Below are 22,550 nucleotides of genomic sequence, written 5' to 3' on the forward strand. Positions count from 1 at the left end.
GGACACTCCTTCCTTTCTCTCTCGGCTTTGCCTTCCCCGCCCCTCCCCTTGCAAACACACAACTTAATCACATTCAGCACAGCCCTCCGCTGGGGACCCAGGAAAGGCAGTGGTGAAGCCACTCTGGAGCAGAGAAGGGCTTGGGGGCAGGTGGCAGTGTGCAGTGTGGGCAGGACAAGCTCAGCTTAGAGGGGGATGAAGCCCCGGCGGGCAGGCCCCTGCTTACCCACCTCGTCCGCAGACAGGTCCTCCTCCAGCTGCAAAACCTGTTGCAGCGCCTCGGCCACCACGACTCTCCGCTTCTCCAGGAACTCCTGCTCCTCGGGGCACAGGCTGAAGCCCAGCCGCACGTCCAGCGTCTGAGGGCTATGGGGACAGAGGATCCTGAGAAGCAGGCTTGCAGACTTCACCACCACAAAGACATATCTTTAGGGTCAGTGGGTCATAGGCTTGAAACCAGGTTCTGCCATATACCTTTCCTGTGACTTAGAGTCTCTCCTCTCTCATCTGTAAAATGGGGCTAATTGTGCTTACCTCCCAGCACTGTCTTCCGTACTTAAGGAGACTGACAAACGGAAAGCCACTGAACTCTTATCTGACACTTTAGGCAGGTCCTCCGCAAAATTGGGGGCTCATGCAACCCTCTGCATCCTCAGCCTGATCTGGAAAGCCCAGGAAGACTTCCCCCAGGTATCTTCCATGACCTGAGGCTACACATGGGTAACAGGGAGCCCTGGGATTCTTTTGGCCAATCCCTCTGGACCAGGCTCTACAGTAAGGGCTTTCCTGTGGAGTTCATGTTCTTTGGTAAGTTCTCCCTGCTCCTGGAGTAAATAATCCTTCTGTGTGTTTGTGTAACTATGAAAACCCTCGTATTCCTGATGTCACCCTCTCATCCCTATAGGTCCACAAGGCAGGTGGAGCAGGAGTTGCCGAAGCATGTCCAACACTTGCCTTCTTTTGACCACCTTCCTTCCCTGGACACGTCCAGGATCCTGGCCTGGCAGCCAAGAGCCTAGCTGCTCTGTGTGCCCTCGCTGTTTGCTGCTTCTTAGAAGGGGCCACAGGCTTTCAGATCCCAGAAGCAGTCCGGGTTCTGAGGCTTTGTGCAGCCCTTGGCTTTACCAGAACCTTCCTCCCTCTGCCTATGTCCGTCCCTGGTGTCCTTCCAGGCTCGATTCCCCTGGGACTCTGGGTGACTGACCATTGACAATTTCGGAACTGAGCCTTACTCAGTTACCCGAGTCACCAACCAGATCATATGTCCTTGAAAGCAGAGCCTGGGAGCCCTGAAATGGTGTTTCCTCCGTGTTGTATGCAGGCCTACAGACACAACTGTGAGGAAATACCTCTTTCCTTGGCCTCAATGAAAAATAAATAATAAAACAACAGTAATAACAACACTGGTTGATAGTTGCTGAGTATCCCTCTTGTCAGATCACTGATTTTTGGCAAGGGTGCCAAGACAACTCAGAGGGGAAAGAATAGTCTTTTCCACAAATGGTGTTGGGACAACTGGAGATTCACATGCAAAAGAACGAAGCTGTATCCCTATTTCATGCTGTATATACAAATTAACTCAAAATCTGTCATAGACCTAAATGTGAGAGCTAAAGCCATAAGAACTCTTAGAAGAAAGCAGGGGATCCTCATGAACTTGGATGAGGCAATAATTTCTGAAACATAATGCCAAAAGCACAGGTGACAAAAGAAAAAATACGCATGCCCTAGACATTACCAAAGTTCAAAATGCATTTGCGCCCAAGGACATCGTCAAGATTGTATAAAGACAACCTCCAGAATAGGAGAAAATATTTGCAGATCATCTCTCCAACAAGGGACTTGTATACAGAATATAAAAAGAACTTTTACAACTTAACAAGAGGCAAGTAACCCACTTTAAAAATGGACAAAGGATCTGAATAGACATTTCTCCCAAAAGATATAAACATGGCCAATAAGCCCATGAAAAGATGCTCAGCCTGGTGAGACATCAGGGCAATGCAAGTCAAAATCTCATTTCCCTCCCTCAGTTCTAGTAAATCAGAGGGGTAGACAGAAGGAGGGTGCTTTACCAGGGTGTAGACTTCATGTGTAATTCACAGTCCTCGCCCTGGGAAGAGAAAGAGGAACAACTTTTCAGGGATGACGATTTAGAGCCAAGGGGTACCAAGTAAAGGAGGGGCGTCTCACCAGATGGTACCCCCTGATCTGACTCAGCACACACATGGGCACACACATATGCACACACACACATGCTACCCTCATTCCTTCTATGACCCTCAGCTCAGCCTCTACAGACTCTCTTTGGCCCCACAGCACAGCCCGCAGTCTCCCACCCCAGCAGACTCCTCTGCCCCGCCTGAGAGAACCCTCTCCCATGACACCGCCCCCCAAGCCCTTCCCACTCTCCTCCCACAGAAACTTCTGGCTGTGCTGCTCAGGGTCCCCTTACCACGGGTAGGGTCACCGTCTGGCCATCAGAGAGGCAGTCAAGGGGCTGGCGGACAGGGCTGTTCTTGCTGTGCGCACAGCAGCAGCAAAGCTGGAAGGATGGGCAGGCTTGGTGAGGGAGGGGTGAGGGGCTCCTCTGGCAGGTCTGGCTGCCCCAGTCCCTCCTACCCCCCACTCCCACCGTCGTTGTTGTGTACCCCATGGCTCCAATGGCTCGTGGGCACGTCCACATGCATACAGGGCTGGAAATACTTGGGGTAGTGGAAGCAGGCCGGGTTTGGGCAGCAGGGCTCCTGGCGGCATGGGACACGTTGGGTGTGCTCGAAGGACTCCTTCACTGTCACCAGGAGGTCCTTCACTGGAAGAGAGGACAAGAGGCCTGAGCCCCTAGAAGCCTCTCACTCCTCCACCCCAGCTTGCACCAAGAGAAAGCCAAGCTGGAAGAACCTGGGGGCAGGGATTCAGAAGCATCTAGGGCACAGATTAAAAGGCTTCCAAGTCTCATTCTGTAAGGCTGGGCAGGGCCCAAGAATCTGTATTTAGTGTGGCTGTGTATGATGAGGACAAAGAAGGTCCCCAGCAGGCCTTGAGATGCTGAGTTCCCTGGACTGGTCCTCCCAGATTCTGCTTCTCCAGGAGGTGCCCTGCATCGAAGACAGGCCCTCTCCATACCGCCAGTTTGGGGGTGCGGCTTCTTCCTCCTTCCCTCTCCCATGTCTGGGCAGCTACGCTGCTCTCCTCTCTTGGGACAGGGCTGGAAGCTTTGCATGACTGAGATGGAATGGAATGGTAAGCAGAAGCAGCTTGTAACTGTGGATCTCTTAGGTCCCTGCTGGCCATGAAATGCTAGGACCCTCTGTGAGGAAGGGGCACAGCTAGAAGGGGGCGTGGGGGTTGTCAGTGCCGACCTGCCCTGGGGAAGACCACTGCAGCAGACCAGGTGTGCAGGGCCAACCCGTGTGGGCAGAGAAGGCTGTGCTGTGCCACTGACCCTGGCCCTGGCCCAGGTGCTGAGGGTCCCATGGGTGCCTGGAAGAGCATGCTCCCTATAGAGTGGCAGGGAGGCCAGGGGTTCATGACCCCTGAGGGGGAGGTGACCCCGAGGAGCGATGGCCAAGCTCAATCAGGATGCAGCACAGGATAGCTGTGGGAAGAAACACTGACTTCCCAGAGGAAATCAAAAGACTCACTTTTCCTCCTCTTCTTCTGCCTCCTACACTCTGCATGAACCTCCAGGCGGGAGACTTGCCGAGACTGAAACAAAGGAAGTGGGGTCCGTCTGAGCGCTGGCTGCCCTCTCCCTCTGTCAGGCCAAATGGAGGAGATGAACCCGGGGATAAATACAGCGCTGGTCTGATTTGGGGCCTGCTCCCGGGAACCATGGTGTGCCAACCACATTTTCTGAACCCAATCAAGGCTTGTCATCTCATTAAGAGATGCAGTACTTGAAAATGAAGTTGTCCTGGGGCACCTGGGTGGCTCAGTGGTTTAAGCCTCTGCCTTCTGCTCAGTTTATGATCCCAGGGTCCTGGGATGGAGCCCCGCATCGGGCCCTCTGCTCAGTGGGGAGCCTGCTTCCTCCTCTCTCTCTCTGCCTGCCTCTCTGCCTACTTGTGATTGATCTTTCTCTCTTTCTCTCTGTCAAATAAATAACAAAAGAAAAAAAGAAAAAAATTTTTAAAAAAAATCTTGAGAAAAAAAAAGAAAAAGAAAATGAAGCTGTCTTCAAAAATCTAGGCTATATGCTTTCTATATACCAGGAGTCATGTTCTCAGCTACACGTCAGGGATGGAAGCTGCGGGATTGGTCCAAAATAAAAAGAGGGAACATTCCTCTTTTGGGGCTTTGGAATGAGAACTCCCAACAGAATAGTCTTCTAAAAGTCAGATTCTTTTACCACAGTCTCCCAAAGACTGATTTCGGGGGTGGGGGGGAGATCTCCTCGAATCCTGAGGCTTGAGATGCATTTATTTAGCTGAAATGTCTGAACCAGAGCTGAATTATGACAATCTTAAAACACCGAGTTTGTACTTGTAGAGGAATTGGAGCTGGGGTTGGGGGGCAGGGGGGATGGGACGGAGGCTGAATCTGGGAGGAGGCTGCTTCCAGGGAGATGCTTTTACTGGGGAGGTTCCCAAGGGGAGGGGTCATCCTTGTGGGATATGGGATGGATGTTCCAGCCCCTGCCTCCCCAGAAGCAGGGGCCCGGCCCCCACCCCACTGCCCAAGTCCCCGTTGGCCTGCTTCAGTTAGTCTGACTCCTGGAAGGCTCTGGGACAAGGGCTTGGGTGGGCTGTGTTCTCTCCCATGGTTCTGTTCTCCTGGGAGCAGCAGCCATGTGTGGTCTCTGGAGCTACAGGAACCTGGAAGGACAAATTACCACCAGCACGCCGTTGGTGATGAGGATCTCCGGTGGAGAGGAACTGGAAAACAAAATGAGAACTCCTGGTCAGTTATATCGTTCTTGCCTGATTTCTCAAGAGGCGTTAAAGAACCTAAATCGGGGCAATAATGAGATAGCAGAGTCTCCTTGATTCTTATAAAAATCACGGCTCAAGAAATCTTAGATCACAGAGTGCCTGAGTGGCTCAGTTGGTTAAGCATGTATCTGCCTTTGGCTCAGGTCATGATCTCGGGGTCATGGGACTGAGCCCTGCATGAAGGCTTCCTGCGAGGCGGGGAGTCTGCTTCTCCCTCTCCCTCTGCCCCACCCCACTGCTGGCTTGTCCTCTCTCTCTCAAGTGAATAAATACAGTATTAAAAAAAAATAAAGCAACCTTATATCTGTGGATTGTCAAGGCGAAAAGTGGCATACATTTTAAATAGAATATGAAAAAAATAAATGTAAAGGTTGGAAGAAGAGTTCCTTTTTAAAAATTTTTATTCCTTTTTTAAAAGGTTTTATCTATTTGACAGACAGAGAGAGAGTACAAGCAGGGGGAGTGGCAGGGAGGGGGAGAAGAAGGTTCCCGCTGAGCAGAGCCTGATCTGGGGCTCAAACCTAGGACCCTGGGTTAATGACCTGAGCTGAAGTCACTTAACTGACTGAGCCACCCAGGAACCTCCTGACTTTTTCTTTTTTTTAAAGAGATAACTATCCTAGGGGCGCCTGGGTGGCTCAGCGGGTTAAGCCTCTGCCTTCAGCTCCGGTCATGGTCCTGGGATCGAGCCCCGTATCAGGTTCTCTGCTCAGTGGGGAGCCTGCTTCCCTCTCTCTCTCTCTCTCTCTCTCTCTCTGCCTACTTGTGATCTCTGTCTATAAAATGAATAAATAAAAACTTAAAAAAAAAAAAAGAGAGAGAGAGAGAGAGATAACTATTCTTTATGCCCAGCCAGATACCCAACTGTGCTTTCTGCACAACTTTAAGGAGCTATGAGGATAAAGAGGTAGCCGGAAAAGGCTGACCCTGCCACCTGCAACTGGTGGAAAGATTTCTGGTGGCAGAAACAGCCCATTCCCCTTTCTGTGCTGTATTTAATTCATGCTTTTAACAAACAGTTCTGATCCAGCCGGAGAGGGGCCTGGTGCATACGAAATGCCTTCATATTATAAAGTCAAGAATGTAAGACTTCAAGGTTACAACTAGCCTATGGGAGTCTACAGTCTCCCTTTGCCAAAATCAGGCCCAAGATGATTGTGTCTCCAGATCAACTCTTCCTACCAATTTCGACGTGTTTCATTTTGCGAGCTACAAGGAATTTCCCCCCAAGTCTTGTTGAATCAAGGACTGGAGGAGAGAGTCCTGATGTTCTTCAATGGGACACAAAGTTGATTTTAATTTGTTAATCAGCGGTTGGTAGGAAGTGAGGCACCCCAAGGAGTTCTACATGCCCCTAGGTAGAGGACTCTCTCGGAATGGAGTTTGACAAGCTTTCTTGTTCTAGCTCCTGCCTCTCACCCTCCCCCTTTTCCTGAGGCTGATCCTGAGTCCAGGGGCTCAGCGCTATGGAGACCACAGAGAGGAGTCAGCTGCCCAGCTGACTCAAGCACCAAAACACACTAGTATCCTGGGCAGGCTTCTCCCCTCTCGCCCCTTCTCTCTTTGTCCTCTTCTCTTTCCTATCTTTCAGCTCTGGGGCCCAATCCTACTCCAGTGCCCAGCATAGTGAAATCTCCAGGACCTCGGGTCATTTTCCTAGTTGAAACTGACAGGAAATAATCCCCCATGTTGGGCCTGAGCATCTCCTTGATGAGGCTCTAGAGCTGGCTGCAGAGGGGACAGGCTGTTTCAGACAAGGGTTTGGGGGAGGTTTTGTTTTGGGTTTTTTTTTTTTTTTTGATTTGATTTATTTGAGAGCAAGAGCGAGAGAGAAAGGATTGAAAGAGCACATGAGGGGCGCCTGGGTGGCTCAGTGGTTAAAGCCTCTGCCTTCGGCTCAGGTCATGATCTCAGGGTCCTGGGATCAAGTCCCGCATCAGGCTCTCTGCTCAGCAGGGAGCCTGCCTCCTCCTCTCTCTCTCTCTGCCTGCCTCTCTGCCTACTTGTGATCTGTCTGTCAAATAAATAAAAATCTTTTAAAAAAAAAAAAAAAAAAAAAAGAAAGAGCACATGAACAGCGGGGGAGGGGCTGAAGGAGAGGGAGAAACAGACTCCCTGCCGAGCTCATGGAGCTCCATCCCCGGACCCCAAGATCATGACCTGAGTCGAAGGCAGACACATAACCAACTGAGCCACCCAGGCAACCCTGGGGCAGTTTGTTTTAACAGTTCAGGGTCAAGGAGGAAACCCCCTGTTCCTGACCTCTTTCTCAGCGTGGCTTCTCCAAAGCCCCATCACTGTGGGGCAGAAATTCTTCCCAAAGGCCATTCTCAGGAATACAAGGGGCTGAAGCAGGCAATTTGGCCAGAGTTCTAGATCTCTGAAGCAAAACTGATGTTAGTGGAACAGGGTGATCAGGGCGGGGCCCAGGCACCTGCAGTATTTAGAAGCTCGCAAGTGACTCTGAGGCACAGTGTGGGGTGCCAGAGGTGAGAGTGGGAGAGGGAGGTTAGCCTAAGAGCAGCCCAAGTGCCTGCTCAGAGCCACTGGGGGGTTAGGACCATGGTGGGGTCCTGGAGGATGGGGTCTACTCACCTCTCCTCCAGCAGGAACTCGACTTCCAGCTCTTCCATGCCCTGGCAGGGGGATAAAGGGAAGGCAGCTGTGACTGGGGCTGCCCCTGTCTGTTCCCAGACATGCCCCTTTAGCTTCTACCCCCAGCTTGCCATTGCTCTCCTGCCTTCCCAAGGGGCTCAGCATCTGGGGCAAGGGAGAGCTGAGACTCAAGCACCAAAGGACAGAGTCCCCTTCCCTCATCTGTTCCTTCACACCTCTTGTTGTGTAACTTCAGGAAGTTGTGGCTTCATGGACCTTAATTTCCCTGCCAGAATGGAAGCCGGGCAAGAGCAGAGAGACTTGTCCTCTGCCGTGTCCCCAGGGCCCGGAACAGTGTCTGGACCATAGTAGGAAGTCAAGGATTTGTTGAATGATTGAATTGATTAACATCTTGGTCTTGTCCAGCTCTGACTCTCTCTGATTTGCAGATTTACCCTTCTTTACCCTCATCTGCCCTCCGTCCCCTGGGCTATCTCAGCAGAAGGACTCTTAGGGGAGAAAAGGGAACCAACACTTACTCCATCTCCATTTTGTACCATGAACAGTGCTAGGGGCCTTAATTAGGTTTTTCCTTTTCAGGGTCACAACAACCCTGCGAGGTATGCATCACCATTGCCATTGGACAGATGAGGAAAAAGAGCGCAGAAGAATTAAATCCATCCTGCCAGGCCACACAGCTAGTAAGCCTGACACTGGGACTGAGCCAGCAGTACTGTCGTTTTCTGACTTGGCGACATGGAGAGAAGCCCGAAGAGCAGCACCAGACATAAGCAGCTCTTCCTTATGAGACAGGACGCTGAGGGCCTGGACACCGGCACCCACCTCTGGGTTGAGTGGGAACTTCACGTGGGTTTTCTTTCGGAAGCAGAGTTTGGTGAGGTCGTAGAGGATTGTCAAGAGATGGTCATCTGGTGTCAGTGTGTCTTCATCACAGACGCTCAGCTCTAGCACGTTCTGGGGAGAAAGGAGGGTGCAAGTCTGGTTACTGTGTTTGCATGGACCCATTTTCTTAGCAAGGAGGTGGGTCTCAGGGATGTGGAACAGCACAGAGGTCTCGGCTCAAGCATGACAGACATTTGTAGAATGATGAACTCGGCGGGAGGGGGGAGATCGTGTCTAAACTCTCCTTTCTAACTTTCTGAAGACTTCCTGACCCTCAGCTCTGATTGTCCTAGAGAACTGTGTTATTTTGCAAGGTTGACAAGGACCTGTGAAGTGTGGGGGATATCATTTCACCTGGGGAATGATGGAAGGGCAGAAAAGCAGGACCCTTGCCAAGTCATAGACTGTGTTCAGCACTGGGACCCCAGAGCTGAAGACAGCCCATTACATGCTAGAAAAACCAATTCAGGGAAGTTAACACCTTAATGCTCCAGGGGGGTGATGTGGCAGATTACAGGGATTCTCATACTTGGTTGGCTTAGGGTGAGGTGTTTGAACTCTATCCCTCCATCCATCAGCCCCTAAAGAGGTCTCATGGGTAGTCCCAAAGTTGAGCATTTACCCTGACATCTGGCTGAATGATAAGGTCAGCAGTTTTGGATGACTTGGATTAGCTTTGAGTTCTCTTGTTTCAAGGAACCTGGGAGATGCAGGTTAGGGCTGGGTTTGACTCTTTGGTTTTTATCAGGTGGACACAAGGTGGTCTGGGGGTTCCTTGCTGAATGAGACCTGTTGACCTTGTAATTACTAGAAAAACAGACATGTCCCAGAACCAATCCCATTGATTCATATGAGCAGCCCCACAGATCTTTAGACAAAGGAAGTCAAAATTCTGGTTTCAAGATGGCAGACTGAGCCCATGTCAAAATCCCCCTACCTCACCAAAATCACAAATATAAGAGATATTTTTATAGTAACAAATATAAAGCCCCTTTTTAAAAAAAAAGTTTTAATTATTTATCTTTAGAGAGAGAGAGAGCTCAGGGGGCAGCAGAAGGAGAGGGAGAGAGAGTCCCAAGCAGACCCTGTGCTGAGCGTGGAGCCTGACATGGGATCCAGTCCTATGACCCAGAGATCATGACCCACGTTGTTATCAAGAGTCAGACACTTAACCAACTGTGCCACCAGGCACCCCCAAAGCCCTTCTTAAAAGGAAAAAAAGGACTTATCATGAACCAGAAATAAAGCATCACCCTAAAATATGGAAGCAGTAAGCTGGAGATATCAAGACTCAAGTGCCCCAAGACTAGTGTTGATACCCCTATGATGAGGACCAAGTTTGTTTTAGGAGCACTCTGCTGAGGGAGAACCTGGATGGCTCAGTCAGTTAAGTGTCTGACTCTTAATCTTGGCCCAGCTTGATCTCATGGTCATGAGTTTCAGCCCCACATTAGGCCAAAAAAAAAAAAAAAACCCCAAAAAACATACTGCTCAGTAAGCTCAAAGGAGAATTCTCTAGTACGAGAACTGCCATATATCTGAGAAAGGCCAACACCATGAAACAGTAGCCCAACAAATGAAAGAATAGACATTCAAGGAATTAGAAATAATAAAGCCTTCTAAAAAGGAGTTAAGATAGGGAAAGCCCCCCAGCTAGAATTAGACTGGCCTCAGACCTAGTGAATAGAATGGCCTTTCCCTTCCCCGTATTCTCCTACTTGGACCATGTTTGGCAAGCACGCTCGGTTTTGCAGCAGGAACCACAAATTCTAGCAACAATTAGGTAGAAGGACAAGAGAGAAAGGAAAGAAGGTAGAAGGATAAGTAGACTCAGAGGGACAAACATGAGGCAGGCCTCATGAAGGAGTGGTGAGTGGGAAGATGGGTCACTGGGAGGAGAAGTCGGTGGGAAGAAAGACAAATAGACATAAGAGGGACACATAAGCAAACAGAAGGACAAGCAATCATGGAAGGGAATAGAAATGTAGGCAAAGCTGACGGACACAAGGCATCCTCTGAGTCTCACCTTCACTTGGCTCTGGATCTGGAAGCTGAAGGTTTCATTCCACTCTGGGTTTGGGCAGTTGGAGATGGTCCTAGTCCTCAACCTCTCACGAGAAGCAGTGGGCAGCCAGAGGCTCACAAAGCAGTCTGTCTGGCTCACTGTCCAAGGAAGACAAGGGTTGGAGGGAAGGGTGGGGAACCAACCCAGGTCCAGAGAGGAGAATATAGAGTCAGAAGGAAACTTCAGGCAAGTTCCAGCACAAGCCCTCGTCTCCCCTCCTCACTCATGGGTGGCTCTTCAGAGACCTTTGTCCTAGAACCCCCAAGAAGGTCACAGCCTATAGGCTAGAAAACTCACAGGGGGATTCAGGTCCCACTGATCACTCTCATGGACACAGATGACTTCTGGCTCTTTTTTTTTTTTTTTAAGATTTTATATATTTATTTGACAGAGTGAGATCACAAAGTAGGCAGAGAGGCAGGCAGAGAGCCCAATGCGGGGCTCAATCCCAGGACCCAGAGATCATGACCTGAGCTGAAGTCAGAGGCTTAACCCACTGAGCTATCCAGGTGTCCTGGCTTCTGGCTCTTTTCAGAAGCATCCCAGCTCTCTGAGCAATCACCTGCTAGGTTAGGACAAAGTCTGCCTATAAAATTTCTCCTCTGCCAATGGAAGATCTAGAGGATGAGATCCCACAGAGTCTAGTTTAACTCTTGCCTTAGCCCAAGGTACCAGGGAAAGCAAAGAAGGGCTCTGCTCTTCCTCAGGGCTGCTGAGAACAGGGGGTCAGAGTCTGCTGTGAGTCTGCTCAGAGGCCAGAATGGGGAAGGGCTTGGGTGGAATAACAGTTTAAGAGAATCTAGAAGCAGGGGCCACTATTTACATAAGATTAGTGTCTTGACTGCATCCAGCCAGGTTCTTCATACCTATACTAGTCTCCCAACACAAGGCATGTGACTTAAGAAACCCTCACATCTGAGGCCATGTACTTTTTTTTTTTTTTTTTCTCATTTGAATTGAATGACCCAAGGGTGATGTTGCTAGATGTGCTCTGGGGAAGGGGCAAAGGTTTTGTACTTAAAAGTCCCTCCCAAAGTAGATGAAGGCCTCTCGGGTCCTCTGGCTGGAGCAGCAGAAGGCATGGGGTGAAAAAAAATAACAGGTAGCCTGGCTCCCTCCATTCTACCTGGGAGGAGGGAGGAAGAGGGGATGTGATTGCCCTAGTCTCTCTCCTGGCAATGTGCTGGGGTAAGTCCCAGGGTACACACCAGATATGTAGAAAATGGCAAAAGTCAACACAGTCTCCGGTGTCAGAGAATCCTCTCGATGGTGGAGCTGGTGTGAACATATGAGTTTTGTTCTAGTAGGATTGACCAAAACTAGTTCATAGTTATTAGTAGTAATGTCCTATGAGAGTAAAACCCAAGATGTCCCCCTGGATTGGCTAGTTTTACTTTGTCACCCCACTAAGAACATTACAGAATTAAGAACCACGTTTTGCATCATAAGCATCCCTAGCTTCTGATTTCATCTCCGATATCTGATTAATCTTTGAGGGCTTTACATTCAGTGAATTGGAAAACATGGCCGTCCTCCCACTCGATAAAGGTAGGATGACACTGCATTTTAGAGTTCATAATTGCTTAATCCAGACACAAAGAATGACCAAACCCAGAGGAACCTAAAGAAAATGATGACCTCATCATCTCCACCCATCCCCTCCATGCCCAACCTGCTCCTCCTCGCCATCAATTCAGGTGGCCAGGCCAGACCTCAAGTGCCATCCTTGGCTCTTACGTGACGTCACTTTACTCTGTTGACCTCTCCAGCCCACCCACACCTCACTTGCGCCACCACTGCCTTGATGCAGGCCACCGTCGCCTCTGTGGCCGCTTCCCAACTGGGCGTCCTGGCTCCTGTCTTGCCCTATTCTCATATTTTCTCTCGGAATAAACCAGAAGGATCTTTTTAGAGCTGACTGTGTTATTCCCAGTTTAAAATCTTTCCGTGGCTCCCATCTGCCCTCAGGAGGGAGTCCCCATCACTCAACATGAATACCTCTCCCACTTCCCCAGCCTCAGCCCTCCTCCTTCTATCCTCCCTACCACCCAGCCCCTGCTCTGCCACCAAACACACACGTAGGCGCACGCACATACAGCGCTTGTACTCACCCCCTAGACTCCAGACAAACTCAGTCATTTGTGGGTCTCAGGAGTGCCATGCTGTCTTGCCATTCCTTCTGTCTAGAACACTGTTCTCTTCCATTTTCGCCTCCCCCTTCCCTTGGCTAGCTCCTTCAGGTTTCAGAAGGAACCACCGCTGGGAGGCTTCTCTGAGTCCCCACATCTTGGCCAGGTGCCCCTCCCTGCTCCTAGCCTAGAGTCTCTGCTCTTCTCTTGGCAGGGCACTAGCTACACTCCACCACAGTGCGTGTCAGAGCACCTGTCTCCACTGCACTCTGGATGCCGGGAGGGCCTGGAGACCATGTGTCAGCACTTACTAAACATTTGTTGGATAAATGAACTGAATGGAAAAGCCCAACTTCCTGCTTGAGGGCACTGCATCAAATTCTGGGCTGTCACCACAGATACAGCTAAGCAACTTGGATCTCTGACTCGTCTGCCTATAGGGAGACTCCTCAGGGATCTCCTGGGACCCCTCTGTTGGCTTTTTCTGGACACCTGCCAGAATGTCTCAGCCTGAGACATTCTTCTCAGGTCTGCCTCCTGTATAGAGGAAGGAGCCTGCAGGCAGTGACCCCGCCAACTCTATACCCATTTACTTAGCATGATTTCATCAACCCTGTAGAGGCCCCTTTGCCTCTAAAATCCCTTTCCTATTTTCAGTCCATGCCTAAAATTCTCCCATTAAGCCCATTGAATAAAATCTCATTATTTTTGGCCTAAGGCTTAAATCGCTAGGTAAGATACAAATACTCCTGGAAGAGACAGGTTCGCTCAGACACCCACACTTCCAGCATTGATTGGTTTTTCAGTTCTTTCTAAGAGAACTGGTGCCACTGCTCTCCACAAGGTTGGGAAGGAGAGAGCAGCCAAAGGAGGGGGAAATCCTGGGAGGAGAGAGGTGACTTGATACAGCAAGGCTGGTAGGGGCCTGGAGGATATTCTCACTGGAAGGAGAGTGACCAGCATGCTGGCAATGAAGAATGGTTAAGCAATGCTGACCCAGTTCTGAGGATTTCAGAGACTGCAGGGGATTTCCTAGGCATTGATGGTTCTAATCCTTGTTCCTCTTAAGTGATAGAGGGCTTGGTCATTTGAATGACATGCCTCCTTTCCCGGAATGTGGGTGGCAAAGAATGACTCAATGAGATCTACAGATGCTGAGAACACTATCTTCCTAATACCTCTGGAGACACCTGCCTTGCCTCCCTTAGGGTACTGGTTTGAGTTTTAACCTGAATTTCCCAAGAGGAATAAAAGCTCTTGGCCACTGGGAGGTTTCCAGGTCTACTCCATCCAGTCCTAGCCCGGGAATGGGTGGATTCCTGAGTCTCGTCCCTTTCAGGCTACTTGAAATCTTGGGAAACTCAGACACACACTAGAGGATTGAACCAGAGTGGAGCGCATTTTTGATCCAAGCTAGAAGAGAACAGTTTGGGGCAAGAGTAATCTAGGAACCAGAAGACATCAGGATAGTTGCCAACCACATCAGGCAAGGTGGCAACAGAGTCCAGCCTGCGTCCTCTGTGGGGTCTACACATAACATGCCCCAGGCTGACACCCCTAGACACCATGTATGCCTCCCGCCCTGTTCCTCAGGGGAAATGAGAACAACATAAACAACAAGGGGAACCTGGAAACCTCCCAAAGTCAGCCTGTGTGCCAGAGGGGCTTGTGGGGAAAGGGAAGAAGAGGGCGGTGGGTCAGACTTCAGCCCATCTGTTGGCTGCCTGTTGCCCCGTCCTCTCACCTCTGGGATATGCAGGGGATGGGTGTGGCAGGAGAAGACAGAAGAAAGAAGCTTGGACCAAGGGAAGGTCTACACTCACAGGTGCAGGCATGTCACTAGAGTGTGCAGCCCGGATGACCCGCAGGGTTGGGACAGACATACTTCAGGAGTGGAGACAGGTGAGGGCAGCTGTGGGCGTGTGCAAGTTACAGGTATCCTGGGGGCGCAGGGAGTGGGTGACCGTTGCCCAGGGGTGAGTGAAGTATCCGAATGACCCACCATGGCATGGGCAAGGAAGGCAGAAGAGGTGGACAGGCCCTGCCCAGGGAACACTTCTCCTCAGATCACTCACCGGTGGCCTGGGATGCCCCGAGAAACCTGAGAAGTCCCTGGCAAAGCCAGGCCCAAACTGGACACTGGCCAGCATGGGCTCTGGACACTTGTCCTCCAGGGGGCCCAGCTGGAGTCCTTCCCCACCCCTTGGCTTTCCCTCAGCCCCAGGGCCCTCCCTCCTCTGCCCTACACACTCATGCCTGCACCGTGGCAACAGCATCTCACCAAGTTCATCAGCCTCTCCCCACCTGTGCTCCAGCACAGTCTGCCACTCGCCTCAGGAAATCACACAATCCCTTCCTCAGGAACCCGTCAGGAACCCAGCTGCCCTGTCCCTTGGATCCCTGTTCCTCCTCTGCCTGGCCCCAGCCTCTGTTTCCTGCTTGTCCTGTCGTCCCCCCACCACGCCCCCCAAGGACCAGACCTGGGATCAAACATTACTTCCACCTCTAGGCAATTATCAGCCCTCACCCACCCAGTGGGCATCAGCACTACCCTCAGGTCGTTCAGAGGAGCAAGCTGCCCCCCACAGGTGCTCCCAGATGCCCAGCGGCTTCTCTCCCTCCCTCAAGATGGCCTCTTCTCCACATGAGGCTCCCAGGACCTGCGGATGCTCACACTATGCCCCTCTCAAGATCCCAGGCCCTCAGAGTGGCCTTCCTTAGCTACTCCTGGTTTTCGGTGTCCTTCTCCAGTTTACTTTTTTTTTTTTAATTTCATTTATTATCTATTTATTTATTTATTTGAGAGAGAGAGAGAAAGCATGAGCAGGAGGTGGAACAGAGAGGGAGGCAAAGGGAGGGAAAGAATCTCCAGCAGACTCCCTGCTGAGCACATAGCTGGACCTTGACCCTGACACCCTGACCCTGAGACTCTGACCCTGATGAGGCTTGGCTCTCACAACCAGGGGAGCATGACCTGAGCCCAAAGCAGGAGTCAGAGGCTTAACCGTTTCACTGACTGAGCCACACAGGCGCCCCCAGTTCTAAATTCTATAGTGACAAGGTTAGAATGCCATCTCCTGTTACTGGTCTATAATCGCTTCGGGTATCAATGTCTCCCTTGTTAAAATGTACACTTGGGGGGCGCCTGGGTGGCTCAGTTGGTTAAGCCACTGCCTTTGGCTCAGGTCGTGATCCCAGAGTCCAGGGATTGAGTCCTGCGTTGGGCTCCCAGCTCTGCGGGGAGTCTGCTTCTCCCTCTGACCTTCTCCCTTCTCATGTGTTCTCTTTTTCTCAAATAAATAAATAAATAAATAAAAATAAAATCTAAAAAAAAATGTACTCTTGATATCATAGCTCTCTGCCTTCTCTGCACCACCACCCCCTTACCACCCCAGGACCTCTCTAGCCTAAATCTCAGGGCAAGTGCAGTACGAATATCATGAGCTCTGGGGAGCCCTGGTGGCCCTTGGGCCATTCCTGTGTGGTCACCAGTGATGGGGGACACGCCCTCAGCCATGGGCCTTGACACAGAGCTTTCTCCTCCTTGAGGTCCAAGCTTCTCTCTGGATGGGGCAACTTGAGGGTGGCATAGGAAGGGGATCTGGGTTCTTCTGATTTCTCGAATTCCCAAAGATAAGCATCAGAAGAGCATCCTGACCACCCAGATGCCTTCATTTCTCACTGAAGCCAGAGACTTCCCAGGACCTCCATAACCTGGGAATGCAGTGGGGTTTGGGACAAGGGCAAAGTGACGTCTGCGAGAAAACACTGCACAACCAGCCCTGGTGAATCAAACTGTCTAGTCCATGGGGCTATGCTGCTGAGCTGGTGCTGTGCAGCTTCTGCCATGAACTCCAGAACCCAGTGTAGGAGCCATACACCAAGAAGGGGCCCCAGGACTAGGCTGACAGATGGGCCTCTCCCTCTCCTTCACCTCTACTGGCCCACCAACTCATTCAGAAGCAAGGAGTACCCAGTGTAGGAGAAGCTGCTGCCCCTGGAAGTGGGTGCTAGGGGAGTGGGGAGGAGAGAGTAAGGTGAACGGGGCTCTCAGACCCAGGCAGACTGTAGGGGCTGATCGTGCCAAGGCTATAGGTGCGAGGAGGGACCTGGAAAAATGATATAAACCCCGAAGTCTGAAATACAACCTGAGTATAGCAGACACACCCACACACACCCACACACACCCACACCCACACTCCCACACCCCCACACCTTGCACATCTCCGATGTGTCTCCAGCCAGGTCCCACAAGCAGAGGAGGCAAAGACAGGGCAGGATACTCACCCCTATCAGCCTGTCGGACATTTCTCATCCGGATGACCTTCACGGTTAGCATGTGGCATGGAGACAGCCCGCCCTGTGGATGGAGAGGATAGCGTACTCAGTCTTCAGGTGACAACGCTGACAGAGAGAGCAGCTCAAGCTGGTCACAGGCTCCCACTGCTCAGACTCAAGAAGCCTCTCCTGCCAATGTGCATTTCTGGGCTCCGGAGGATATCACTGGCCCCCAAGGCCACTGAGGTGAGAGGCTTTCTCCTGCCCCCACTATGAGCCAGCACATCTTGCAAGGAGACTGCTTCAGGCCTGTTCTGTTCATGCCTTTCCTGGTTGAATCACAGGATTTGAAGACCCTTCCCTGAGAGTTTTACCCAGGCTTAGAGGAGTCTGTTTACCATTCACTCCTAGCCTGCGCCCATGGCAGATGCCCTGGGACCCCTCCCACTGACCAAATGACCATATTTACAGAGGCCTTTGAACTAGAACTTTTTACACTCCACACAGTTCACGCTATGCTGTCAAAATCTCATTACGCCTTTTTAAGAGGATGCAATTCTCTATTTAAAATATTATTGGGGTTTTGGGAAAAACATGAAAGTATGAAGAAAAAGAAAAGTCTCCAGCATCCCACCACTCAGACGATCACTATAATCACTTTCTTGTTTTTTGGGTTTTTTTGAAGGTTATAATTAGAGGCACCTGGGTGACTCAGTTGTTAAGCGTCTGCCTTTGGCTTGGGTCATGATCTCAGGGTCTTGGGATTGAGCCCCGCATCGGGCTCCCTGCTCAGCAGGGAGTCTGCTTTTCCCTCTCCCTCTATCCCTCCCCTCTGCTTGTGCATGCAATCTCTCTTTCTCTCTCTTGCTCTCTTTCTCTCAAATAAATAAATAAAATCTTTTAAAAAGTAAATAAATGTTATAATTATTTTGATTTTCAACTCAGACTGTACACAGATCATTTATGTGCTTTGGGTATCGTCAAAGGTAATAATACTATAAGACCTAGCTAGCACCTACTGAACACTTACTATTTGCCAGACACTTTTCTTACATATTTAAATCTTCATAAGACCTTTATGACAGAGGTTTTGCTATCTTTTTAAATTGAAATATCGTTGACATGACATTGTATTCATTTTAAGTGTACAATGTAATGATTTGATATACACAGATACTGCAGTAAGATTACCACAGGGAGTTAACACCCATCACCATACAGGGTGACAATGAGCTTTTTTTCTTGTCATGAGAACTGTCACCCTTTTGATGTCTGTCTTTCCAGCCTCTTCCAGAGCTCCATTCTAAGCAGCAACAACAGAACGATACACAGAGGTGGGCTGCTCCATAGACCCTGAGATAGAATTAGAGCCTCTTCCTCCTCAATCCCCATCAGCTGCCTCAGAATCAGAGCAGAAGCTAAACTGATAGTTATAAATAGTCTTTATAGTTTATAGTTATAAATAGGTCTGAATCCCTTCGTGTGAGGCTGGCTCTGAAATAGCCAACCTCACGAAGGTGTGGGTGTGAGGCTGTCTTCAGAGTCCGTAACACGATCTCACAGGATTCTCTTTGGAGCTGTGTGACTCAGCCAAAGGCCACGCACACCGCTTCTCCCCCCTTCCCCACCACCCTCCCCCAGGGCTGGAAATAGGGCTGGGTCTTTGGCCAGGCCCATTCTAAGCAGGGTGGGCTCCTCATTTCTCACTCCCCCTTCCCGAGGAGTGGGTGTCCTGGTCTGATCTGGTGAGGAAGCAAGAGTCAGGTTTCACCTGTGAGAGCATCTGTGGCAAAGCCTGTTCCCACTGGCCTACTTTCTCAGAGGGCAACAAGAGTTCAAATGGACCGCCGAAGGCCTCAGCCCGGGCCAGAGTCAGTCCTCAGGGACATTTCATAGCATTGAAGGGCTTCTCCTGCCTCCCGGAGGGGCTGGACTGCACCCCCCTGCCGCCCCATGTGTCTTCTTTGGAAGGGCGTGAGAACTCACGGCTTCCGCTAGGACCTCACTCCAGGTCCCCTCTGCCTTCCAGGAAAAGTCCAGGGAGGCTGCCCACCTCTTCCCACTCTACCTCAGCAGCGCCAACCGCCTCAGCGGCAACCTGTCAAGCGTCTGCCATGTGCTAAGCGTGGTGTGTGTAATCTCTACATTCCATCTTGCTCAGTCCTCACAACACCCCCACGGAGCAGTTCTTATTAGCCTCACTTTACAGATGGCGAATCTGAGTCTGAGTCCTTGGATGTTGGGCCCTCAGCTAGAATCGGAGGAGCCCTAGTTTGAATTCAATTTTTATTCTTCAGCCTGAGCGTGTAACCACAGCCATGGTATCCCCTTACTTGGAACCGAGCATTAACATTAAACACAAAGACTGGTGCCTCTTGCCCCCCACCCCCTCCTCCTTCATCTTTTCCTCTTAGAAACTATTTCCCTGACAGATTCTTCTTTTCACTGGGAATTCCCCCAAGACTCTAAAATAACCCCCAAACTCTAAAAGTTCTTCTACTTGGAACGCTTTCACGAGCTATATTTCTGCCACTATATTCCACCATCTCGCTCTTTTTTAAAGAGCCAGCACACACAAGAGCCTAAGGGTTCTTGAAGGAGAAGGCTCCTCTGTGGTCTACCTGGAGTCTCAAATCACAACTTCTAGCTCAGGAATCTGCAGGAGAGACCCAGTTCCAAAGCACTTCTCAAAGGACTCTGACATCTTTCCAGCAAGGAGACAGAACCTGGCAGGGGTGTCGAGAGAGAGAGCCCAGAGCGGTCATGCTGGGAGGAAGGAGGTGGGAACATGGGACTCGAGTCTGGGGCCCAGATGAGTGAGACACCCAGGTCTTTAAAAAATGACCGTCTTGGATAAAAAATGAATGTACCTGTTTTACTCTTGCTATAACCAGCTCAACGGAAGGAGTGCTGGAGAGAAGCAAAACTTCATGGCCCCAGAGGTAACTGATACATGGTAGAAAGATCCAGTGGAACAAAGTACCAATGTCTGTGGCTGTGCAGAGGGAACCAGAAACCGGGGACATTACAGATCCCAAGTTTACGGGGTGGCTTACAGTGTGGTAAGGGTAAACACTTTAAGGACTTGAACAAACCTGACCCTAGGACGGGATACCTGGGGCTGGTTATCAGGGTGAAAATAAAATTACTGAACAGCAGCCATGGCTGGGCACCATGCCAGCTGGGCTGCCGCCTGGAACTGGGATGGACATTGATGGGGGCCTTGCAGGGTCCTGGGTAAGGATCAGGGAGCACCCAGGGGAGCTGGAGCTCAAGGCAGGAACTGTGGGGCAAACAGTAAAGAAATGTATTCAGCGCATTAATAACCAGTAAGTACAGCTGTGCAGGGACGGTGGGCCTGTGTGAGCGGTTTCGTGGAAGCCATGTGGGAGAAAGGGCTCTACTGTTCAGGCGGCTCTGGCTCCGCCCCCCCCCCCACCTTGATTCCTGGGGTGGAGCTTGCAGGACCCTACTTCCCCTTGAGACCTACTCAGAAGAGGGGGATCTTGCCTTCTCTTGTGGACAAGATGTGACTCTTTGACTCTCAGGACTGGCTATTAGGCAATTCAACAGATGCCCCTCCACCCCACCCCACCCTGCCCACCCCCAGCTTCGTAGATAGGACCTTGGTGTGGGTCATGGAGCACAACTCTCTGTCCTCCTCCAGTGCGCCCGGCCCTGAGCCCGTCCCAGGGGGCACCGCATTTGTTCTCATGTAGCACCCCAGCCACGCTCCAAGGAAGGTGCTCTTATCCCTACTTTGTGGAGAAGCCTGGGTCTACAGATACTGCTTCTCACGCCCGTACCCAGCGCCGAAGCCGCAGGGCCAGGACTTGGGGCGCAGATCTTCCTGACCGCAGGGTAGCCTGCGTTCCATCCGCCTGGGGGCTGGCTCTCACAGAGAATTAACCAAACCCGCTAAAAACTTGCTCCTGGTCATGCCCTGGACTGCTTAATAGCAGAGGCAGGAGTAAGCCCTCAGCGGCCAATTCAGGGCTCTCCCTGCACCCCAGGTTTGGCTGTCACCACAAATCTGTCAGAAGAATTATCACCAACGGGCTCCCACATTGGGAGTGGGGAGAGGGGAAGGGGGTCTGACACGTGGGGTTTCAGAAGTGGTGGGTGTGATACCCATCCGCTGGGGCCAGGCGAACCCTAACCAAACCAGCCCACAAGGTCTGGGGTGCAGGAGAGGGCAGACGGCTCCGAGGGCACCTGTGGGAACTCCCTCACCAAGGCTTCTGGGGCAGGCCTGGCCGGTGAGGCCACCTCCTCCTCCCCCCAGGGAGCTGGGTGTATCCATCCCACCGGTTCCTTGCAACACCTGTGTCGGAGCTCCCAGCAGCCCGGCAGTGGCTTCCAGGATGTGTGGGCTCTCCCTAAAAGGACACCATTGGGATGAGGACTTCATAGGACCTCAGGACATGACCCAGCTAGTGTGAGCACCATCCCAGACCAGGAGGAGCTACCATGGCTGTTCTCCTTTTTTATCACACAGGGGACGTGAGGGGTCAGGGCAAGAAGTCCAGCTCTGAGTCATGGAGCCTTGGGGACCTGAGAGGGACAGGCACACTTCTCAGCTGCTCTACACCCCCCTTCAAGGTGCTCTGTCCCTTCTGTGGAAGCTCTCCCCTCACCCAGCCCAGGTTCGGAGGCTCCACCAGACTAGGGAGACAGGCACAAGTGCTGACCAGAGGCTCTCCAGCCCCCTGAGAGCTGTGGGGAAATGTGGGGACACCCCAGGAGGTAACACCTATCCTGGCCAGGACAGCAGAGCACCGGGCACCATGAAACTTGGAGCTCCCCTCCTTGGGCTATTGGGAGTCTGAGCAGAGTCTCCACCTTCTACCCCCAAAGGGCAAGATATTTTGGGGGTCTCACTCATCTCATTGATTCAGTGTGGGCTAGGGGAGGGGCCTATAGAGGAGAACAAGGAAGAAGATGCTGCTGCCAGGCCTGACCATGTCGTGCCAATGGCAAACTGGAAGCTTGCGGTAAATGGGAAAGCAGAGGCAGAGCTGGTCTGGAGCGCTGGCAACCTGACCCTTGAACCCAAGGTCTCCCTAGGAGGCTAAGGGGAGTCTGACGGACCCAGGAGTCTTGACCACAGATCCAGCTGGGCTTCTCAGCCCATGTGAAAGGTTGGCAATGCCACTGATCCTTCTGAGACACCACACCACACACTCACACAGCATGGCAGTTTAGAATGTCCACAAGGTCAATGCTGGCTCACCGCTAGGACAGGCTAGCATGGATCCACCCCTGGCAGTACTGAGCACCATCTACCTGGGTGCTGGCCTGGCCCCAGAAGGCCCTGAGCCACACCACTATACCTGGTCAAATCTGTGGGTCCCTTAGCTGGGCCATCCACCCAGGAGCCCCATCCGGGCCAGACCACATCCCCAGGTGCCAGGTCAGGGCGGCCCAAGCCCAGATGCTCCGTGTCTCTGGACTCTACAATACGTCTGCAATACTCACGGCCCTCCCGGTGCCTGCCTCCTGCGCTCAGCTTCCAGCCCCACCTACCCAGTGCGGCTCCCTCACCTCTGAGGCCCGGGGGGCTGAAGGCTTGCCATCTTCCGCTTGGCATAGGTCTGGTAGGTAGTGCGAGAGCCAGGCGGGCATCTGTCTGTGCAGCATCGTGGC

At 51.5% G+C, this 22,550-nt stretch overlaps 1 protein-coding gene across 1 annotated transcript in view; it reads right to left on the minus strand.

Moving 5' to 3' along the window:
* Window positions 1-22,550, minus strand: part of PLA2G4E (phospholipase A2 group IVE) — a 60,602-nt gene that overhangs the window by 11,603 nt on the left and 26,449 nt on the right. The window contains exons 2-11 of the mRNA XM_059372604.1: window positions 16,914-16,986; window positions 10,459-10,595; window positions 8,373-8,504; window positions 7,530-7,570; window positions 4,835-4,877; window positions 3,645-3,708; window positions 2,652-2,812; window positions 2,456-2,545; window positions 2,076-2,113; window positions 231-366 (exon numbers count right to left, since the gene is read on the minus strand). Coding sequence (XP_059228587.1) covers window positions 231-366; window positions 2,076-2,113; window positions 2,456-2,545; window positions 2,652-2,812; window positions 3,645-3,708; window positions 4,835-4,877; window positions 7,530-7,570; window positions 8,373-8,504; window positions 10,459-10,595; window positions 16,914-16,986 — 915 coding nt within the window. The remainder of the gene's footprint in view (window positions 1-230; window positions 367-2,075; window positions 2,114-2,455; window positions 2,546-2,651; window positions 2,813-3,644; window positions 3,709-4,834; window positions 4,878-7,529; window positions 7,571-8,372; window positions 8,505-10,458; window positions 10,596-16,913; window positions 16,987-22,550) is intronic.

The sequence above is a fragment of the Mustela nigripes genome, chromosome 13 (genome assembly GCF_022355385.1).
Source record: "Mustela nigripes isolate SB6536 chromosome 13, MUSNIG.SB6536, whole genome shotgun sequence".
NCBI classification, from domain to species: domain Eukaryota; kingdom Metazoa; phylum Chordata; class Mammalia; order Carnivora; family Mustelidae; genus Mustela; species Mustela nigripes.